This window comes from Callorhinus ursinus, unplaced genomic scaffold (assembly GCF_003265705.2).
Source record: "Callorhinus ursinus isolate GAN/ISIS: 27379988/994484 unplaced genomic scaffold, GSC_fseal_2.0 scaffold20, whole genome shotgun sequence".
Classification (NCBI taxonomy): domain Eukaryota; kingdom Metazoa; phylum Chordata; class Mammalia; order Carnivora; family Otariidae; genus Callorhinus; species Callorhinus ursinus.
Window position 1 is genome coordinate 5,487,142 of NW_027397082.1, and position 17,322 is coordinate 5,504,463.

The 17,322-nt window shown below is 45.7% G+C and overlaps 1 protein-coding gene across 5 annotated transcripts in view; it reads left to right on the top strand.

Moving 5' to 3' along the window:
* Positions 1-17,322, top strand: part of GFRA1 (GDNF family receptor alpha 1) — a 216,104-nt gene that overhangs the window by 159,946 nt on the left and 38,836 nt on the right. For all 5 annotated transcript variants that reach the window (XM_025881053.2, XM_073904146.1, XM_073904145.1 and 2 more), the window contains 2 exons: positions 10,909-11,018; positions 13,665-13,799. In XM_025881053.2, coding sequence (XP_025736838.1) covers positions 10,909-11,018; positions 13,665-13,799 — 245 coding nt within the window. The remainder of the gene's footprint in view (positions 1-10,908; positions 11,019-13,664; positions 13,800-17,322) is intronic.

Sequence of the window (17,322 nt, forward strand, 5' to 3'; positions counted from 1 at the left end):
GAGGATGTGGGTAGGAAGGCCAAAGTGGGCACCCTCCTTGGGGCTCAGCCTGTGGGAGGCTCCCAGGAGACTCCTGTGAGTGGGTCACAGGAAGCCTTAAGCTCACCTGGTTGGGTAGAGTGGTTGAGGGGATGGTGTACTAGAAAATGACTTATGTGGACCATAGAAAACAGCTCCTCAGCCCTAAAGAATAGAGGGGGAATTGTTTTAAATTCAGCGGAGAGCTTTAGGAAGAATGTGGAAAATGGGACTGTGGGTGTGGGGGAGGGGCTGCTGTCGACAGGAGGATGTTCAACGTGAGAATGGATTACTAAGGAGAGTTTTGGATATTCTGGAAAAGGGGGGAATTATCTGATGGCAGTGAAATAAGTGATTTACTCTTTTGACGTATAACACCACAGTTCCCTGTCTCTTGAGCATTGGCCCATCTGGGAAGGAAGATATTAGGGACTAGTTGTTTGCTGAGCTCAGAGTCTCTCTTGACCTTAAAACAACTTGCCTGGAAGAAAAACGACCTAGTGTATATTTACTATTGAACATCATTTTTCTTAGAAAGTCTGCAACCCTATTAAAGATTAATAGGGAGTCTTATTTTCATATGTTTCTGCTTAAAGTCTGTTTGTGCAAGTGTAGGCTGTTAGCCATTCAGACATCCATTTACCTTCTTCCCCCACCCCTACCAGGGCAGGCAGAAACTAGGCTCCTTTAATGTGTGGAAGGTAAATTAACATTCTGCTGAGCAGAGCTTGGAGCTTGGGGCTCAGTTACCACAGAGGTATTTAACGCTTGTCCTTTGGGGGTAAGGGCAAAGGGAGGAATTTTGCAAATTATTAAAGTCAAGAGAGCCTGTGTAATTTCAATTTTTCATCTTCTGGGAACCCCCAAAGAAGCAAGGTCTGACTGAAGGAGGCCAGGCAGCATTTGGGATAATTTCTAGAATTTACCTGTGTTTCTCTAAAGTAATTAGAGTTCAGTTTCTCTGGCTCTAAACATCATGATGCAACACTTCTTTCTGAGGGGACAGACAGCATCTCCTTAAATTTATACAGGCCTGATGCTAGCCAGCTCAGTAGAGGACCACATCTGGGGACCACATGTAGTGACCTGTGGAATGGCCTTGACCTGTTTCTGTGAGTGTTGATTCCATTGGCCTGTAATACACATTTCTCTGCTAGAAGATGTGGAGGACTCACAGGAGACATTGCTCTTTGGTCGTAATGGTAGGATTAAGCCTGATGTTAATCATGAGTGTATTGAGCACATAACAGACATTGAACAGGTGGATTAGTGATCTCAGGACAAAGCGTTTCATATGCCAAATTATTAACAGAAGAATTCTAAGAAAAAAATCAGTGTGCCTGTCTCTACCCTAAGGCTTCATAGAGGTCTCAAGAGAAGTGTGGACCTCCTGGGCTGGTCCAGAGCAAAACAGAAGACACAGCGCTGATGAGTCCTATCCTCCTCCAGGAATCTGGAGGTCATACCAGGTGCTAGGTGTCTGGCACACTCATCTTCCAGGAACGCTTTGAAGGACTTACTGTCATTCAACTGGAGTAAGGTACTCACCCCAAGTGCCATGTTTAGCAAATGGTTAAATTGAAATTGAAGTCCTGGTCCATTTTCAAATTCTTTATTCAAAACCTCTACTCTACATTGGTTTTTAGTAGTGTTGTGTTTTCTGTCACTATTGTGGTAGATTACCACAAACATGGTGGCTTTAACACAAATTTATTCTCTTACATTTCCAGACATCAGAAGCTATACACAGGTCTCATGGGGCTGAAATCAAAGCGCCTGCAAGACTGAGTTCCTTTGGAGGCTCTAGGGGCGAATCCATTTCCTTGACTTTTGCCCACACACATTCCTTGGCTCATGGCCCCGGCCCCCATCTTCAAAATCAGCAAAAGCCGGTCCAGTCCTTTGTGCATGGCATCTGACCACCTCATCTGCCTCCTTCTTCCCCTTTTAAAGATCCTGTGATTACATTGAGCCCATCTGGATGATCCAGGGCAATCTGCTCACCTCAAGATCTAAAACTATAATCACACATTCCAAGGTCTTTTCACCACCATGACAGGTAACATATCAGCAGATTCCATGGGTCCAGAGACTCGAGTGTAGACATCTTCTTCTGCCTACAGTAGTTTTTCTGTTGAGGTATGTTTTTAATTTTTGCTCTATCATGAATTGTAGAACTAGTTAGTCCCCAGTCGTTGCTAGAAAGCACAGAGCCAAGTATGTAGCTTTCATCCAGCCAAGGGTATGTGTGCATTTTGTAGTAACTGTACCATTACCTCTGTATGATCTTTCAGTGACCCCAAACACCCTCATTCATTTCACATTTATTCTGTTGCATCAAAGCTACATGTGAATGCATCTCTAAATTCTTTCTGAAGTGAGAGTGGGCATAAATAATTCAGTGAAACCACGGTGGGTAACCTTTGCTGCCGCAGGGTTCCCGAGCAGTTGACTTGGAGCTTCTTAGGTTCCTGGATGAATGTAAGGTAACTGCTATAATTCACTCCTGAAGATGGAGGTGCCTGCAGAATTTCACAAAGTAAACTCACACCATGTTGGTCTAGAGTGTTAAGGTACGGCTCTACTGGAGAAAGATTGGTTGAACATCTAGATTTCTGTTTCTCCTTGTGGCCAAAAGCCACAACGCTGATGACTGAAGTTCCTGTGCTGAATACCAAAGATTTACTGGATAAGACTGACTCTTAAAAGAGTTTTAGCTTATTTGTCACAGACCGTTATTGGATACCTGAACACTGTATGATAATTTAATCATCCAGAAAACCTCAAATTTCTTTTTTCCCCTCAATTTCTTCCCATAAAAACAAGTACTGTCAAAACTAAGTTTTCTGCTCTAAAGGGCATCTTGTAGCATGGATAATACAAAACAACTTCATTTGACTTGGCAGTGCAACACAAGACTGTTTGCAGGGTATCTGTGCTCTGCTGTGACTTACAGTCTGGTTATACTGTGGCCGTCAGCGTGTGTCGTGCGTGGAGAGATCGATGAGGGGGCTGGAGGGAGGAGTTCTGGCCGGAGGGCAGCTCTGGGGCATCCGATCCAAGGCTGCCAAGAGCCCCTTCACCACTGAAGTGGATTCTCTTGCCAACTGCCATAGCTTTTGCTCTTCACATTTGCCATGTAGAGATTAGCTGTCAAACCCTGTCAGCCTCTCTGTAGCTGTTGATTGACAGCTGTCAGTGCTCATGCAGGGTGGCTTCGTGAGCGATGCCGAGATCGATCAGATGCTGACCCAGATGTCTTTCAGGGGCTGCTGCTTTTTCATGTCCTCGGAAAGGCTAAGGAAGCATTGCACCTCTGCCCTGCAGCGTGCTTACACTGAACCCTCACCCTGGAGAGACACCCCAAGCAGGACGCATGGACTAAAGCCATGTGTGACTCTACCCGCGTTTCCCAAAGTCCATCCTTGGTAGGACTTTGTCACAGCACCGTGGGTCAAGCCCAGAGGGTGGTGACCGTAGCCTCCTGTGACCCTTAGGCTGGGCCAAGAGCTACCAAGGAGCTGGACAAGCAACTGTGATCAGGGTTCTCCAGGGCAAGTGAGGAGAGGGGCGTTTGTTAAATGGGTTGGAGCCTCCCAAGTATCATGATGAAGCTGAGCAGGGATTTGGGAGGAACAGGCCAGATCTCTCCTTGGCCACAAGGGCCGTATTGTCCCAGGAAACAGAGGCATTAGGCCAAGTTTCTTGGACCTCAGAGTACTCTTTCCCAAAAACAGGGGGCCGCAGTTTGGCTAAGTCAATGAGAAGTACATTAATTGGCTGAGGCTTTAATCATCCCACCGGGAGTGGAAACCCACATTAAGGGGCTGAGAAACTCAAGGTGTACAGAGCTTTGGGTATTTGTGCCTGCGTGTGTGAACCTGCCCCAAGGCTTTTGCCCCAGAGTAGCCACACTCACTCACCAGCCTGGGGGAGACCCTGGCTTTCTGAAGGGTGGCCTGAGCCCCCCCAGCTCTGCAGCCTGTCCCCCAGAGAATATGTTGGGCTTTTGCTCCCCTGGAGGCCCGCATGCACAGCGCAAAGTGGGGAACAGCAAGGCAAGAAAACACCTCTGCAAAATATCTTAAATATAGGCTCTGATTTGCGAGAGGATGCTTTCCAGATGTGCTCTCCGGTAGGCTGCTGGGGAAGAAGGGCTAAGGTAATTTTCTAAAGACAGAATGAGAAAAATCTGTTTTGTGTCACCATATCAGAAAATCACCATTCCAGAACTCTTGCTTTGTCATCCCAGCGCTAATATTAGCCGTGTGTTTTTCAAATTATTTTTATTCCGCATAAGAGATTAGCAGTATTAACAAACTCACTGATAGTCATTTAAAAAATACGTCTTTCTCCCTAAACCCCAGGAGAAAAAGTAGCTTTTCTTAAAAATGCCTTTATTTTATGAGCTCATATGACTTGAGAGGTATTAAGTAACACCCCAGGATTCCTGGCTTCAGACTTCTCAAATTTGTTTTGGTCAGAGTCGCTCCACAGATGTATCCTCAGGATGTGATACAAGGGGCCAGCAGAAGGCAGGCTAGGATGTACGTTCCTCTGTGTTGAGCTTCCTGTGGGTCTTTGCTGCAAGGGCTTAACGTTGGGATGGACCAGGAATTGGAGAGCAAAAAAAAAAATGAAGTGATGGAAGATGAAAATGTACTGGGCAACGTGTATTCCGGGTCCTGGGTGAGGTGCTTTATAGAACTGTCCGTGAGTTCTCCTAGCAGCCACGTAAAGTGACTGCAGATAGCATTCACCCCATTTCCCAGGTGAGGAGATGGAGAGTTGGAAAAGTGAACTAGTTTGCTAAGGTGTGAGAGTATGAAAGGTGGAACTGGGGAGAGAGACAGGTGTGTGTCCCTCCCAGGCCTGACATGCTTTGTTTCGTCTAATTAAGAAAACCTTTCCAGACTACATGGCTTGCATTGAAAACCGAGACTTGAAAGCCCTGATGCTCACACTGGGGTCAGAGCAAAATGCTAGTCATTTCTTACACAGGCAGATGAATAAAGGGATCCCATCCCAAGGTTCTGGGTTTCAACCGGTCAATCAGGTTCTGCAGTCCTGAATGGATGCTGGTGCCGTCCCCAAAGCCCCTCAATAAAGGGAAGCCTAATTCATCGGTAGACTCACCACCCTCGGATGCAGGGTTCTGGATACATCCTTGGCCCCTGCTGTGCTCCCGCATGCCATTCAGAGCGCTCACGGACGCTGTCAAGTCAGTAGAACAGCATTTGGCTCTGAAGAACAGTTTGGCCAAATGGTGGGAGGGGGAGGGCAGTTATACACCCGATGACTTAAATAATATCCCTGGGAACTTAAGGTCCAGCCCGCTCTGCGTTTTCCCCTTCCAGGGCTGACACCTGCCATCTGCCTCCGCCCACTGTGTGACTCTGAGCAGGAGCTTCACCTTTTTGGCCTTCAACTCTCTTGCATGTGAGATGAGGGGATCCATTGGAAAAATCTGGGTCTCTGGACTCAGAGGAAACCCAACGCCTGGACACTAAAATCATGTGTCATGGCAAAATGGAATCATAGTTGAGAACAATAATAACGCTTTGAAAACAAGTGCTCTTTTTTCCCCAAGTATCTTCAAGTGTCCCTAGATTGTATTGCTGAAGTGGAAGGGGAATCCAAGAGCTAAGTAGTTCAGCAACATCTGTGGGAGTTCTGTGTAGTTCATGTCAGAGCCTGGATCTCATTCAGGATCTCAAGATTCCTGGTTCAGAGCTCAGTTCCACCAACCATGTGGCCTGTGTCCAAGTATGGGATTTATCCTGGGGAAAAAAGTATTTATTTTTTAAAAATATTTTCTTTATTTGAGAGAGTGGGCACATGAGCAGGGGTAGAGGGAGAGGGAGAAGGAGAGGGAGAAGCAGACTCCCCTGCTGAGCAGAGAGCCCAATGCGGGACTCGATCCCGGGACTCCAGGATCATGACCTGAGCCGAAGGCAGATGCTCAACCAACTGAGCCACCCAGGCGCCCCCTGGAAAAAAAAAAAAAAAAAAAAAAACATTTAAAAGAATAGGATGACCCAGGAGGAGTTAAACTGGGCATACTAGTGTGTTTGTTTTTAACCTGTTTGCCATACCACTGTTTTCCTAAAAATGTTACAGAAAAAGTAGGTAAATGATTTTCCCCCCACTGTCAAAAGACCATCTGCTGTTTGAGAAGACTCTCCTAGATTTTATCGTTAAAATCATTTTTCTATTTCCAATTAGCAGCACGCTTCCCTTAGTATGATATGTTCTGCATAAACCACTGTTTTTCTCTTCAGCAGATTTCCTAAGGCTACCTTGGAATTTACCAGCGTTTTCCTCCTTTTTAAGGGTGGAAATTTTCTCTTTCAGAGGGAGATACATTTCTACATTAGTGCCTATTCATTTCCTTTTCATTTTCTCAGGGAAAAACAATCAGGTTCATCACTGCTGTAGTCATGGAGATTTCATGTCTCCAGAAGAAATCCAATTGTGGAATTTCTTTGTTAATCCCACCCTGGATGTTTAAGCTTTTGTGTTTGATCAGTGCAGCCCAGGCAGGGGAGAGACCGAAACAGGTTACAACACGACTCTTTAACCCAAGGCAGGCAGGGGAAGTGTGTGCAGCAAGGACTGTCCCGGGATGCTGGGGGCTGGGGCGTAGCAGTGGCTCAGGCCGTGGTTGGTGACTGGACAGGTGAAGATCTTAGGCTGGAACCACCTGCGAGACGCTTGCATCCCACAGTGCAGTGAACTCAGTACAGCCACATCTTCCCTGTAGATCTGTCCTCCCGTGCATTCCCCACCAACAGCACCGCTGTGTCCTTAGATGCCTTCGCCTTGATTCTGCCCCTCCTTTCTACAGTCTTGACTTCCATTCTGGTAAAACCTGCCTCCTGGTGCATCCTCCTTTCTTCCTCTCCTTCAGGCCTTCGGATCACCCCACTGGCTCCCCACTGGCTGCAGTCTTTTAAGTAATCATCTCTCCTGCCATTGGCCAGTGTCCTGCCTCCCCATTGCTGCTAGAACAGTGAGGGCACAGGGCTGGTCTCAAGCAAATTTTGGCTGAACGGCTGAGAGACCCAAAAGTCTTCCAAACAGGCAAATCTGATCATGTTACTTCTCTGTTTAAAAACCTTCTCAGTGGTTCCCAGTAGTTTTAGGATAAAATCCAAACTCTTAGGTCATTCAAGTCTCTTCACATCCTTGCCACCGTCATCAGCCATCACTCACCATTCGCGTCCTGTCACTTGGCCATCCCACGTGAACAACTAACAATTTTCTGGGTGATGCATGTGTTACATTGGAGGCTGCAAATGATTTCCAGCTCTGGAGTCAGATTGAGTGTGGTCGTGTTCCAGCTCCACCACAGAGCTCTATGTCCTGGAGGGAGTTCACATAAACTCTCTTTGCCTCAGTTTCTTCATCTGCAAAATGGGACTAAGGCATCATCTGCTAAGGTTGGTGTGAGCATTAAACGCATGCATACGTGTCAAGCCCTTAAATCAGTCTCTGGCACATACAAACATTCCATTATCGTTACCCTGGGAGTTCAGCGAATTTGCTGACTTTATCACGTGCTGCCTCCTTCTGCCTGGGATGCCCCCTCCACCTTGGCCTGACAGATCCGAGCCATCCTGTGACTCTCAGTCCCGGTATCATGGCCTCTCTGAAACGAACATCTGTAGCCAAGGAGTATTAAAAGCTTAAGTTGTGGCATTATATCCTGGTTCTACTACTCACTATTTCACTCTAATTTAAAGTTGCTAAGCTGTGGTTTCCTCCTTTGTGAAACTCAGATAAGAAAATAATCGCCTCTACCTTATTACGAGTTGTCAGGGAAAAATACAAAGACATACCTAGCATATACTAAATCCTTCATTCACGTTAGATATTACTTTTATTAGCAGCCTTTCTGCCTTTTATCAAGAACTAGCCACAGTATCACTGTACTCTGTTTCCTTGTTTCTCTGGGTGGGTGATTTGAGTTCAGAGACAGAGAACTTACGCATCACTGCATCTCAGGCACTTGACACATCATTTGGGCCATGGCACTTTGGAACTGACCAGAACTCAGAGCTTTATCTATACATGTAACTATCTGTAACCATTTCTGTAATTTGCTCTAAGAGAATTCAGAGGACAGAGAAGATGTTAGGAAGGAAGGGTGTTTGAGGGCTAACTCTTCTTTCTTTGGGAGGCCCTAAAGACTGGAGATTAAATGGTCCTACACCATTTCATTTGGCCCAAAGGTGCATGGGAATGTTGGGCTGGCACTTCACTCCCAAGACATGACATGTGCTTTATCAGTAGGATTGAATACCTCATACTGGTCCTTAAACAGGGTTGTGCCAATACATACTACTAAATAGCTAGTTATCCAAGAATGACACAAAGCCCTGATTTGTGGTGTTTGCTGATCACTGCGGTGTAAATACTCCCTTCAAGGTTACTCTCAAGCCAGCACTGTGATGTTAACCAACTCGCAAGATCCCTGAAGATGGACCAGTCAGCCAGTCATGAGCTGGCTCCAGCACAATACGATGTAAACTTCAGTTTTTCTCTTTGTAAAATGTGAGTCCTCTGAAGTTAACCGTCCTGTCTCCGAAGTAGAAATGTCAGTGGGTCGAATGTGAAAAAAACAGTCAAATGTCAGTGTTTTGGCGATGCTGCGCGTGATCATCATTATCTTGAAACTCTTTCTGTCCACTGGCCATGTGCATCTTAGGATCTGTGCTGACAATCTTCTCTCACAAGCCAGCCTATCTGGTCTTCTGCTCAGAGCAGTGTATCTGGTTTTATCCTCCCAATCAGGGTCATACTCTCTGCAGCAGACTGACTCAATTAGCCTTTCATTCCAGAGTCCCATTGTGAGTCAATTCTGAGGTTGTTAAGCGAAATGAGTCTGGTGGCATTAGCCTCGCGCTGAAGGATAGTAATCCACATCCCGGTGCCGTTCAGTTAATAGTCTGCTTGAGAAACTATAGGAAACAGGGACTTGGAGACAAAACGATCTTTTGTCCATCTCTGGGGGACAGGCTGGGAGCACAGAGCTGCCAGGTCAGAGAGCTGCTCAGGTTGTGGGCAGAACTGGAACCCCAGCTGCCTGAACCACAATTGGCCTTTGCAAAGTTAGAAGCCCAACAGCACTAGATCATTAACTTTCATGACCAGGAAAAGTCTTCTGAAATTAATACTCAGTCCAAGCTGGATGCCATTGGAGCCAGTTGAGTAAGTCTGAGCCACCTTTAGGGATTTCCTCAGAAAAATAAAACCTCTAACCAGGCTACAGAAAATGGCCAGGTTTTATGCCCTTCAGTGTGTTCTGTTAGAGTCCGAAAACACCAACGAGGCTTAGACAGTGGGAGATCCAGGACACGTAGACAGGCTCACTCGCAAGTCTCATTTGGAGGATTTTGCCAAGCCACTTAGCTTCAGCACATGGCCCTACTCGGGAAGCGGGATGAAGGGTCCTCTCTGAGAACTGTCAGGTGCAAAGAAAATAAAGCTTTGCTCCAGCATCTGCCCTGGGGATTGACAGTGATGGAACCAGGCACCCACAGACAGAGGGCCCAGATCAGCGCAGCTAGGGAGGCTCAGATACCCCTGCTTAAAAGGGTTCAAGGAGAGACCAGTCCCTCCCTCACAAACACCCTGCAGCCTTTGCAGTGTGCTGTGAATTTAGATGATTTCATTGGGCCTTTTAACTGCCCGATAGTTACAGTGGTAGTAAAAGGACACATAATGAGCTTCCTGCAGACCTTTTACCTCCATGATCTCTGCACATGCTCCCTTGCTCTGCCCCGCCGCCACGCAAGCTCGCATATAACCTAAGGTATGCTAAGTAAACCCAGTTTTTTGGGTGGAAGGAAGTAAAAACAGCACTATGTATGGTGGCTGCCAATTTGGGTCAGCTGAAGAGAAAAAAGCTGAGACAGCCGTCCATTGTCTCCCATAATTGCCGGATAATTTAAATTCTCTTGAAGTCCATTGTGTTCTTTGCTTAGAAGCAGAGCTGTTGTCTGCTGAGATGACCTCTGGTGGCCCCGCTCTCATTCAGGATTTCTCCAACAATATCCTCTTCAGATTGAAAAACAGCCAGTTGGCCACAAAGAGCCCTCTGCCTCCCCAGACCAGCATGTCTGTGGCCCCCTCTCCACCTCTGAGGCTCTGCAATTTCGCCACCACTCAGGGCTTCCCAGCGGACCACGCAGGCCCCTGGGCAGTTTCCAAACTGCAGACAGATGCAGCAATTGGTCAGTGGCCCCTCCAGGCACCACCTCCCCTGGAAGGCCCAGTCACACAGTGAAACAGTGCCTAGAGTGAGCATCACCTCCTGCTTTTCCCTTCGGTTCTGGAGTGGTGAGCTCCTCCTCAGTGTCACTTGGCTGGACTCAATCCCTGTCCCCTGGGCTGGTGAATGAGAGATAACTTACAAGACAAATACACGTATTTTTAAAGCCAGCAGGAATTACGGGAGCAGATGGGCTGTAGGATCCTATTTGGATGCCAGGGACATGTTTCTGTATAAAGTAAATATTTTCCCAGTGTGGCTCTCTGGTGAGTGTGTAGAGAAGCATATTTCCTAAAGATGCAAATAAGTCTGTCAGAAATAAATATTGAATGGAAACTTCAAAGCATCTAGATTTCTCCAGTTACAGGCCCTGAAGACTTCTCTGCAAATAAGCAGACACACAGGTGGGTAAAGGTCTGGGGGAAGGAGGGGACGGTTGTGTGGGGGGAGGTTGGATAAGGGGGTGCTAACATCCTCAGAGCACACACTTTCTCTATCTTTTTTTTTTTGGTGCAGAAAAAGGCATATCGATGAAGGAAAAAAGAAAAGTTTACATTGGTCCAGAAGTTTAGGGTATTTCAAAACTCACCACTTGCCCTTTCTTTCCATTGCAGGTCTCGCCTTGCGGACTTTCTTACCAACTGCCAACCCGAGTCAAGGTCTTCCAGCAGCTGTCTAAAGGAAAACTATGCTGACTGCCTCCTCGCCTACTCAGGGCTTATTGGTAAGATCAGGGAGAAGCCGGACGGGAGGGAAGTGTGGTTTACAAAGACTCACAGACTCTTCCCATTGCAGCTCGCCACCGTCTGTAAAAGGAAAAAATCGCCCAGTAACCCTCTGTGCTGGGGTTTTGATCCCCTGGGAAACCCGGGGTTCACGGCTGTGCAGGGGCAGAGGCAGGAAGCAGGGCATAAGACAGTGCAGGTCTGAGCGCCTGAGAAGCATCCCGGGGGGGGGGGTTGGGGGGAGGGAGAACCGCCCACACAGAACAACAGGAGGAAGCAAACAAACAAACAACATGGCCGCGGAAGAGGGAAGCAAGTCAATCTGAGCTCAAAAGGTTATTCCCCAGAAATGGGAATAAAACCCCTAACTATACCGGGGTCCTTCTCACTGTTAATATTGTTGGTAATTCAGCTCCTGGTGGGCAGGGGGTGATGGAGCCTAAAATGGTTCCCTGAGAACAGACCAGCAGAAACAGTGTTTTCCGCCTCTCAACACCTGAGGCTTTTGCAGAGCCAGGTCCTTGGCATTCCGGGTGAGAGTGCAGTTAGGGTACCAGTGAGTGCGAAGAATCAGAGATTTGTGTCTGTGGCTTAAAAGAGGCAGACAGGAAGAAAGGCAGGTGTTCCGGGTCCCAGGGCCTGAGGAAGCCTCGGTGACAGGGCTCTGTCACAATTGACATTTGAGGACAAACACGTAGTGAGGGCTGTGGAAGGGGGAGGGAAATCACACTTGTCAGAAGTGTGACGGCTCAGCCAGGGTGTGTGTTCCTGCCACGATCGCACAAGTCACCAGGCGGGAAGAGCTTCCCACCAAGAATGACAGCACAGACCCTTTTTTTTTTTTTTTTTTTTTTTTTGTCACCAGAGTGTCTTCAGCAAGAGCTTTTGGGAAAATCAACAATGGTGCTTAATGTGGGGATATTAGAGGTGCCTGCACACTCACCCCAGCGTTTTTTGAAAGGATACCTGTGTTCTCTTGGGCAAGACCTTTCACCATGTTGTTTAGCATTTTTGTGGCTGTATCCCAATGGGTGTATCTTCCTTGAGTCAGTATTCCAAATTTGCATTCACTCTTTCCTTTTCTTAAGTAATTTGGTCTCTGGTAGGGGTTACTTATCAACTATGGAATTATGAGCTTAAGAAACAATGGAAATAATTAAGCCATGCTCATTATAAAAAGTTAAAAAAAATTACAGAGAAACCCAAAGGAGACAGTAGGAAGGATCTACAACTCGACTCCCAGACGTAATCCCTATTAACACTTTAGTCCATATCCTTCCAGGCATGTGTTCATTAACTCCTCCATGAGGGGCCAAGGCACAGGGCTGCCAGGCATTTCTGGCTTGGCAAACCATTACATGCCCAAGATGATGAAATACTCATCATGGAATGGAATGAAATGGTTGAAGCAATGCATTTTACAGACCAAAATTTATTTCCCTCTTGGGTCTAGATCTTTCCCTCCGCTCTGGTCACTGGGTTCTAAACATATTTCAGGACAAAGCTTGCACCTGCTTCTTCCATATGTCAGGGATCCATCATGATGCCCTGCATTCAGTGGATACTTAGTAGACACGTTTTAACCTCTTGACTCAGGGTTTGGGGTACCTTTTCTTTTCTCATCCAAAGTTACCTAACTCACTGTCTGCTGTGGGTCAAAATTCCCATCCCAAGGTATAATGGGAAATAATGTAGTTCAAATTGGTAAGGAATGTAGGGTAAAAATGATACGTCTTTGACCCAGAAGAGCTTACAAAGAATTTTTTTTTCTGTTTATGAACCAAATATCTCCTGTGGCTCACTGACCACCTATTACTTCTTACGTCCACAAAATACAGAAAACCAGAAGGCTTCTTGGCATGAATAGGCATCGCCTGGTGCGAGCCACCCAGAAGAAGACATTTGGGTTGTATTAAGTATAAATGCATTGTTTATTTGCGCCAGCGCAGACTCATCAGAAAAACCATGAATATAGGAAGATGTAGGCAAGTGAGACCACCCAGCATTTCTTTGAGGACTTTTGGGGACTATTGAGACAATACTCTAAAAGCCACGAGCTTAGAGAATTTCCAGTGTTTATTTCCAATTCCTTCGCAACTTGGAAGACTTTATTTAAATCAGTTGAAAGTCTGGTGAGCAGAGGCCTCATTATATATGTTCCGGATGTGGGGTAACCCAAAGGATAGCTTCTAAGCTTCCCTGTGTTACTTTGAAGAAGCCATTTGCTTCTGAGGGAAGTGGATGCAAAGTCCTAAAGGGATTTTTAAGACATGTAAAACCAGTTCTGTCTATTTATGAAGATTAATGACATTTTCAAGGAAATGCAAGGGATTTGGCAACTCATGCATTTGAAGTTAATTCTCTCCTACTCCGTAACATCCATACCATTTGGGCAGAAAAAATACCCTAAGTGTAGCTCAAGGAGTCCCGTTATAATTTTTTAAGTAAATGTGTAAATTATTTTATGTGCTCAAGATAAATTGCCAAGAAAATGCACTGCTTAACATAATTTCTCACTCAGCAAACACAATGTTTGTAATTATCCGTGGTGCATCCACCATCAGAGGAACATTTGTTTCTTTTTAGGCTAGATAAAAGTCTGTACGATCACATAAGAACAAGATGCCTTGTTTTTACTTTTTTAGGTACGGTCATGACCCCCAACTACATAGACTCCAGTAGCCTCAGCGTGGCCCCATGGTGTGACTGCAGCAACAGTGGGAATGACATAGAAGAATGCTTGAAATTTTTGAACTTCTTCAAGGACAATACTTGTCTTAGTGAGTTTACAAAAAAAAAAAAAAAAAAAGGAAGCAAACACACAAACACACTGTCCTCTTTGTGTTCAAGCTGCATCTTTGTGTTTCTTGTGCCTGCCTCATCTTGCTCTCTCTTTCTCTCTCTCTCTGGCTTTTTTCCTGCTCCCTGATGGTGAATCCAGCATCTCTTGGCCATACTGCGCAATGCAGCAGGGAACAGAGCGAGTGGGTGCTGCCAAGTCTGTGAATCCAAAGGCCTAAGAGAGCAAGAGATTCAAACAACGGAGGGTACATTATGTCAGATAGAACACTTCTACCCACAGATCAAATTTTGATGTTGGCAACCAGCACGAAGTCTGTTCCAAAGGTTCTTAAAACCTGGGCGCAATGTACGGTGTGAGAAGCTCAGACAAATTAGATGGGGGTAAGCCTCCAAGGGCTCGCTGAGAAAAATTAGAACATTAACATCAATAGCCCCCTGGATGTTCAGGGTTGGCTCAGAGGAGAAGCCACAATTCTTGAGCGGGATAAGCTGGCAATGCAGCCAGGAGCCTCAGGACGTCAGTTATCTCGGGAGGCAGAGATGAGCACTTGGGGGCCGGCAGGGGGGAGAGGGGAGGTTGTTCCTGCTTGGAAATAGTATCGGTTATTATTGCAGTTTGCTTAGGGCAATGTGGAAACACGGTTCGTTCCCGAAGGGAGAGGGATAGAGAGAAATGTACAGGTGAAAACAATGGGCATTCATCAGACCGTGCCAGGTCTCCCTTTGATCCACGGAGATGCACTCTGCTTGAGGTGATGATCCAGCGGAGATGCTTGAGTACCTCGCTCTCATTTTGTGGCAGCCGCCATTAATTTATTGGGTGCCCTCAACTCACTCTATAGGGAGTGCAATGTATACATTATCTCATTTACTGTAATCTGCACAAGAGTCCTAGGAGATCTAGGTATGAGCATCTCCATTTCACAGTTGAATAAACAGCTGTTATTCACATGGACCCTCCATGCCAGAGATGGATCTGAAGCCCAAGTTCCTTCTTCTACAGCCCCTGTCCCCTGAGGCTTTTGTGTCATGCCTGATAATAAAAGGCCCATTGGACGAGAATATATGGCTGAACACTGGGGACCAGGTGTGACTTCCTGGTGAGAGATGTTGGAGCCAGCCTCTAGGAGTTAAGGTCCAGCCACCTCTCTGAGAGCTGTGACAACTCTCCATGATGCTCTGCTATACAGTGATTGATGACCAGAGAATTAGCTAACAATTTACCATGTGTACATGGAAAAGCTTTTAAGTGTTACTTATTCTAAAACCTCTTTATAGTTTCCTTTGTTGAAAAGACAAATCTAAATGATTTGCTTACTAGGTACTTCAGTGATGTGGCTGTAACCAAATGTTTTAATCGTCTTAAAACCAACACAAGCTTCTGGACACCTAAGTGAAACTGAAAACCACAGAACTAGTGGGAAGTATGGAGACATTTGCTGAGACAGTGTGAAGTGTACCTTAGATCTCTTGTTTGGTCTTGGCTTAAAAAAAGAAAAGTATGTATATATCCTTCTTTTCCACATCCTGCACAGTCTTTTGGCAGAATGCAAGTTTTAATGAAGATAAAGCAATGACAGTGTAGGTCAGTGTGAGAAAAGATGACAGTCACACTGGCTGGAAAACCTCTCCCTCATGGAGAAACTAAAGGTGTCCCTGCTTAATAATATTTTGGCGAAGGGGAGACTGGTCTGGCCTCTTTTTGCTAATGACTTTTCAATAAAAATAAATACATTTGGTCTTCAACAGGGACCAAAGCCAGCCAGAATTTTTCATAGTCATTCCATTTATACTTCGATGAGAAGGGGCACAGTCCACCAAAGACACAGCGCCGTCAATCCACTCTCCTGCAAAAGGCTCTAGAGTAGAAGGAATTGAAATTTATAGATTCCAAACCAAATGCAGTAACCCAATTCTGCTGCCTTCGGATTAACCAGATCTTTCCCAGATTCCTCTGTCATGAACACAACTTTAACTGATTGTTTATTTCTGGTTATTGGGGGGAAACACAGTTATTTTTAAGCCAAAGTGCATGGCCAGGGTGAGGGGAAGAGAGAAGAATGAGCTGGAGATGGAGGTAGGTCAGGAGGGACTGTCACTCGGGTCTTTCTCCAGATGCACCTTCGCCTCCCTGGACCGCTCTATCAGAACCGCACTTCCCCCTTCTGCTCTCACCCCCACTTCATTTCCTCCAGTCATTTCTCAGCACTGAATGGATTCTGTGTTTCACCTGATACCCTCCCCAGCAGGGGCATGGGATCTCCATGAGGGCAGGGGTTTTGTCTGTTGCTGTCCTTGATGTTCACTGCTGCATGGCCAGCACAGAGCAGCGCCGGGCGCTTAGTCTGTGTTCCACTGACATTTCAGTGAATGAACGAGCAAGGGCGCAGACTCCCCACGCGGCAAAGCAACCACACGGGAAAGCTCAGGTAGTGCCAGTAAGTGGCAGGGGTCTCCTGAATCTCCGTGTCTGAACAGGAAAGAGAAAGGAGCATTCTGCGGCTTGTGGTGGTGGTGGTTCTGGGTCATTCAGGGAAACCTGTCCCCCCATGTACCTCTTTCTCGGCATCACACCCACCCGTTAAGCCATGTAACGTGGCTGGGAGGATAAAGAGCATTTATATTAATTCGAAGCTGTTTCTTACAGCCTAAAAAATGTTAAGTTTGAGAAAACAAGCTTCCAATTTGCTGAACTTAAAGGATAACAATTTTAGAACAAAATGTCACTTCTAAGAGGAAGATTAGGCTTAAATTATTCGTCTTGTATATCAGAAAATGCCAGCTAAGAATCATATATTGACAATTTGCACAGTCAGGTCTCAAATGGAGGAGTTTGATTTCTTATACAATGAATATGAAATAAAAAATTCCTAAAGCCAGGCCAAATCCCTGAGGACCTGATTAAAAACTGTTTTTAATTCATTTTGAGGAGGGGAACAACACACAACCAATTTACTCTTGCCATAAAAACAATCTAATCCCATGAAATTGTAATAAGCTTTTAAAGTTTTGCATTTTAAACTTTTCATTTAAGCAGGGCTGCTCCTACCTAATTATGCAGATTTTGTTTGGAAGACTGGGAGCAGAAAGGGGAAAAATAATCTTACTTAAATTTTCACTATATATTGATGAGATTGGGGTAGACTTTTTTTCTTTTAAAGAAACTGGTTGCATCTGTACTTTGAGCAATGCCTGGCTCATAGTAGCTGCTCAGAGCCTGTGTAGAGTGCTCTATGGTAGTGAGTCACATCTTTTGCTGTTTGATTTTACTGCCTGCCGGATTAGCGTGGATGTCATCAAGTTGCCTCATAATTAGGGATATGTTACTTAAAAAAAAAAAAACGCCAACTTGTTTGCTTTTAGTATAGTATTTTAACAGAGTACAGGGATGTTCTTGGAAGATGGGTCAATGATGGTGATCCCCCCAAAAACAGGTTCAAGGCTGGGTTTTGAAGCACTTGACTGATGAGTATTTCAGGGCAAGGATCTTGCTCAGCCCCT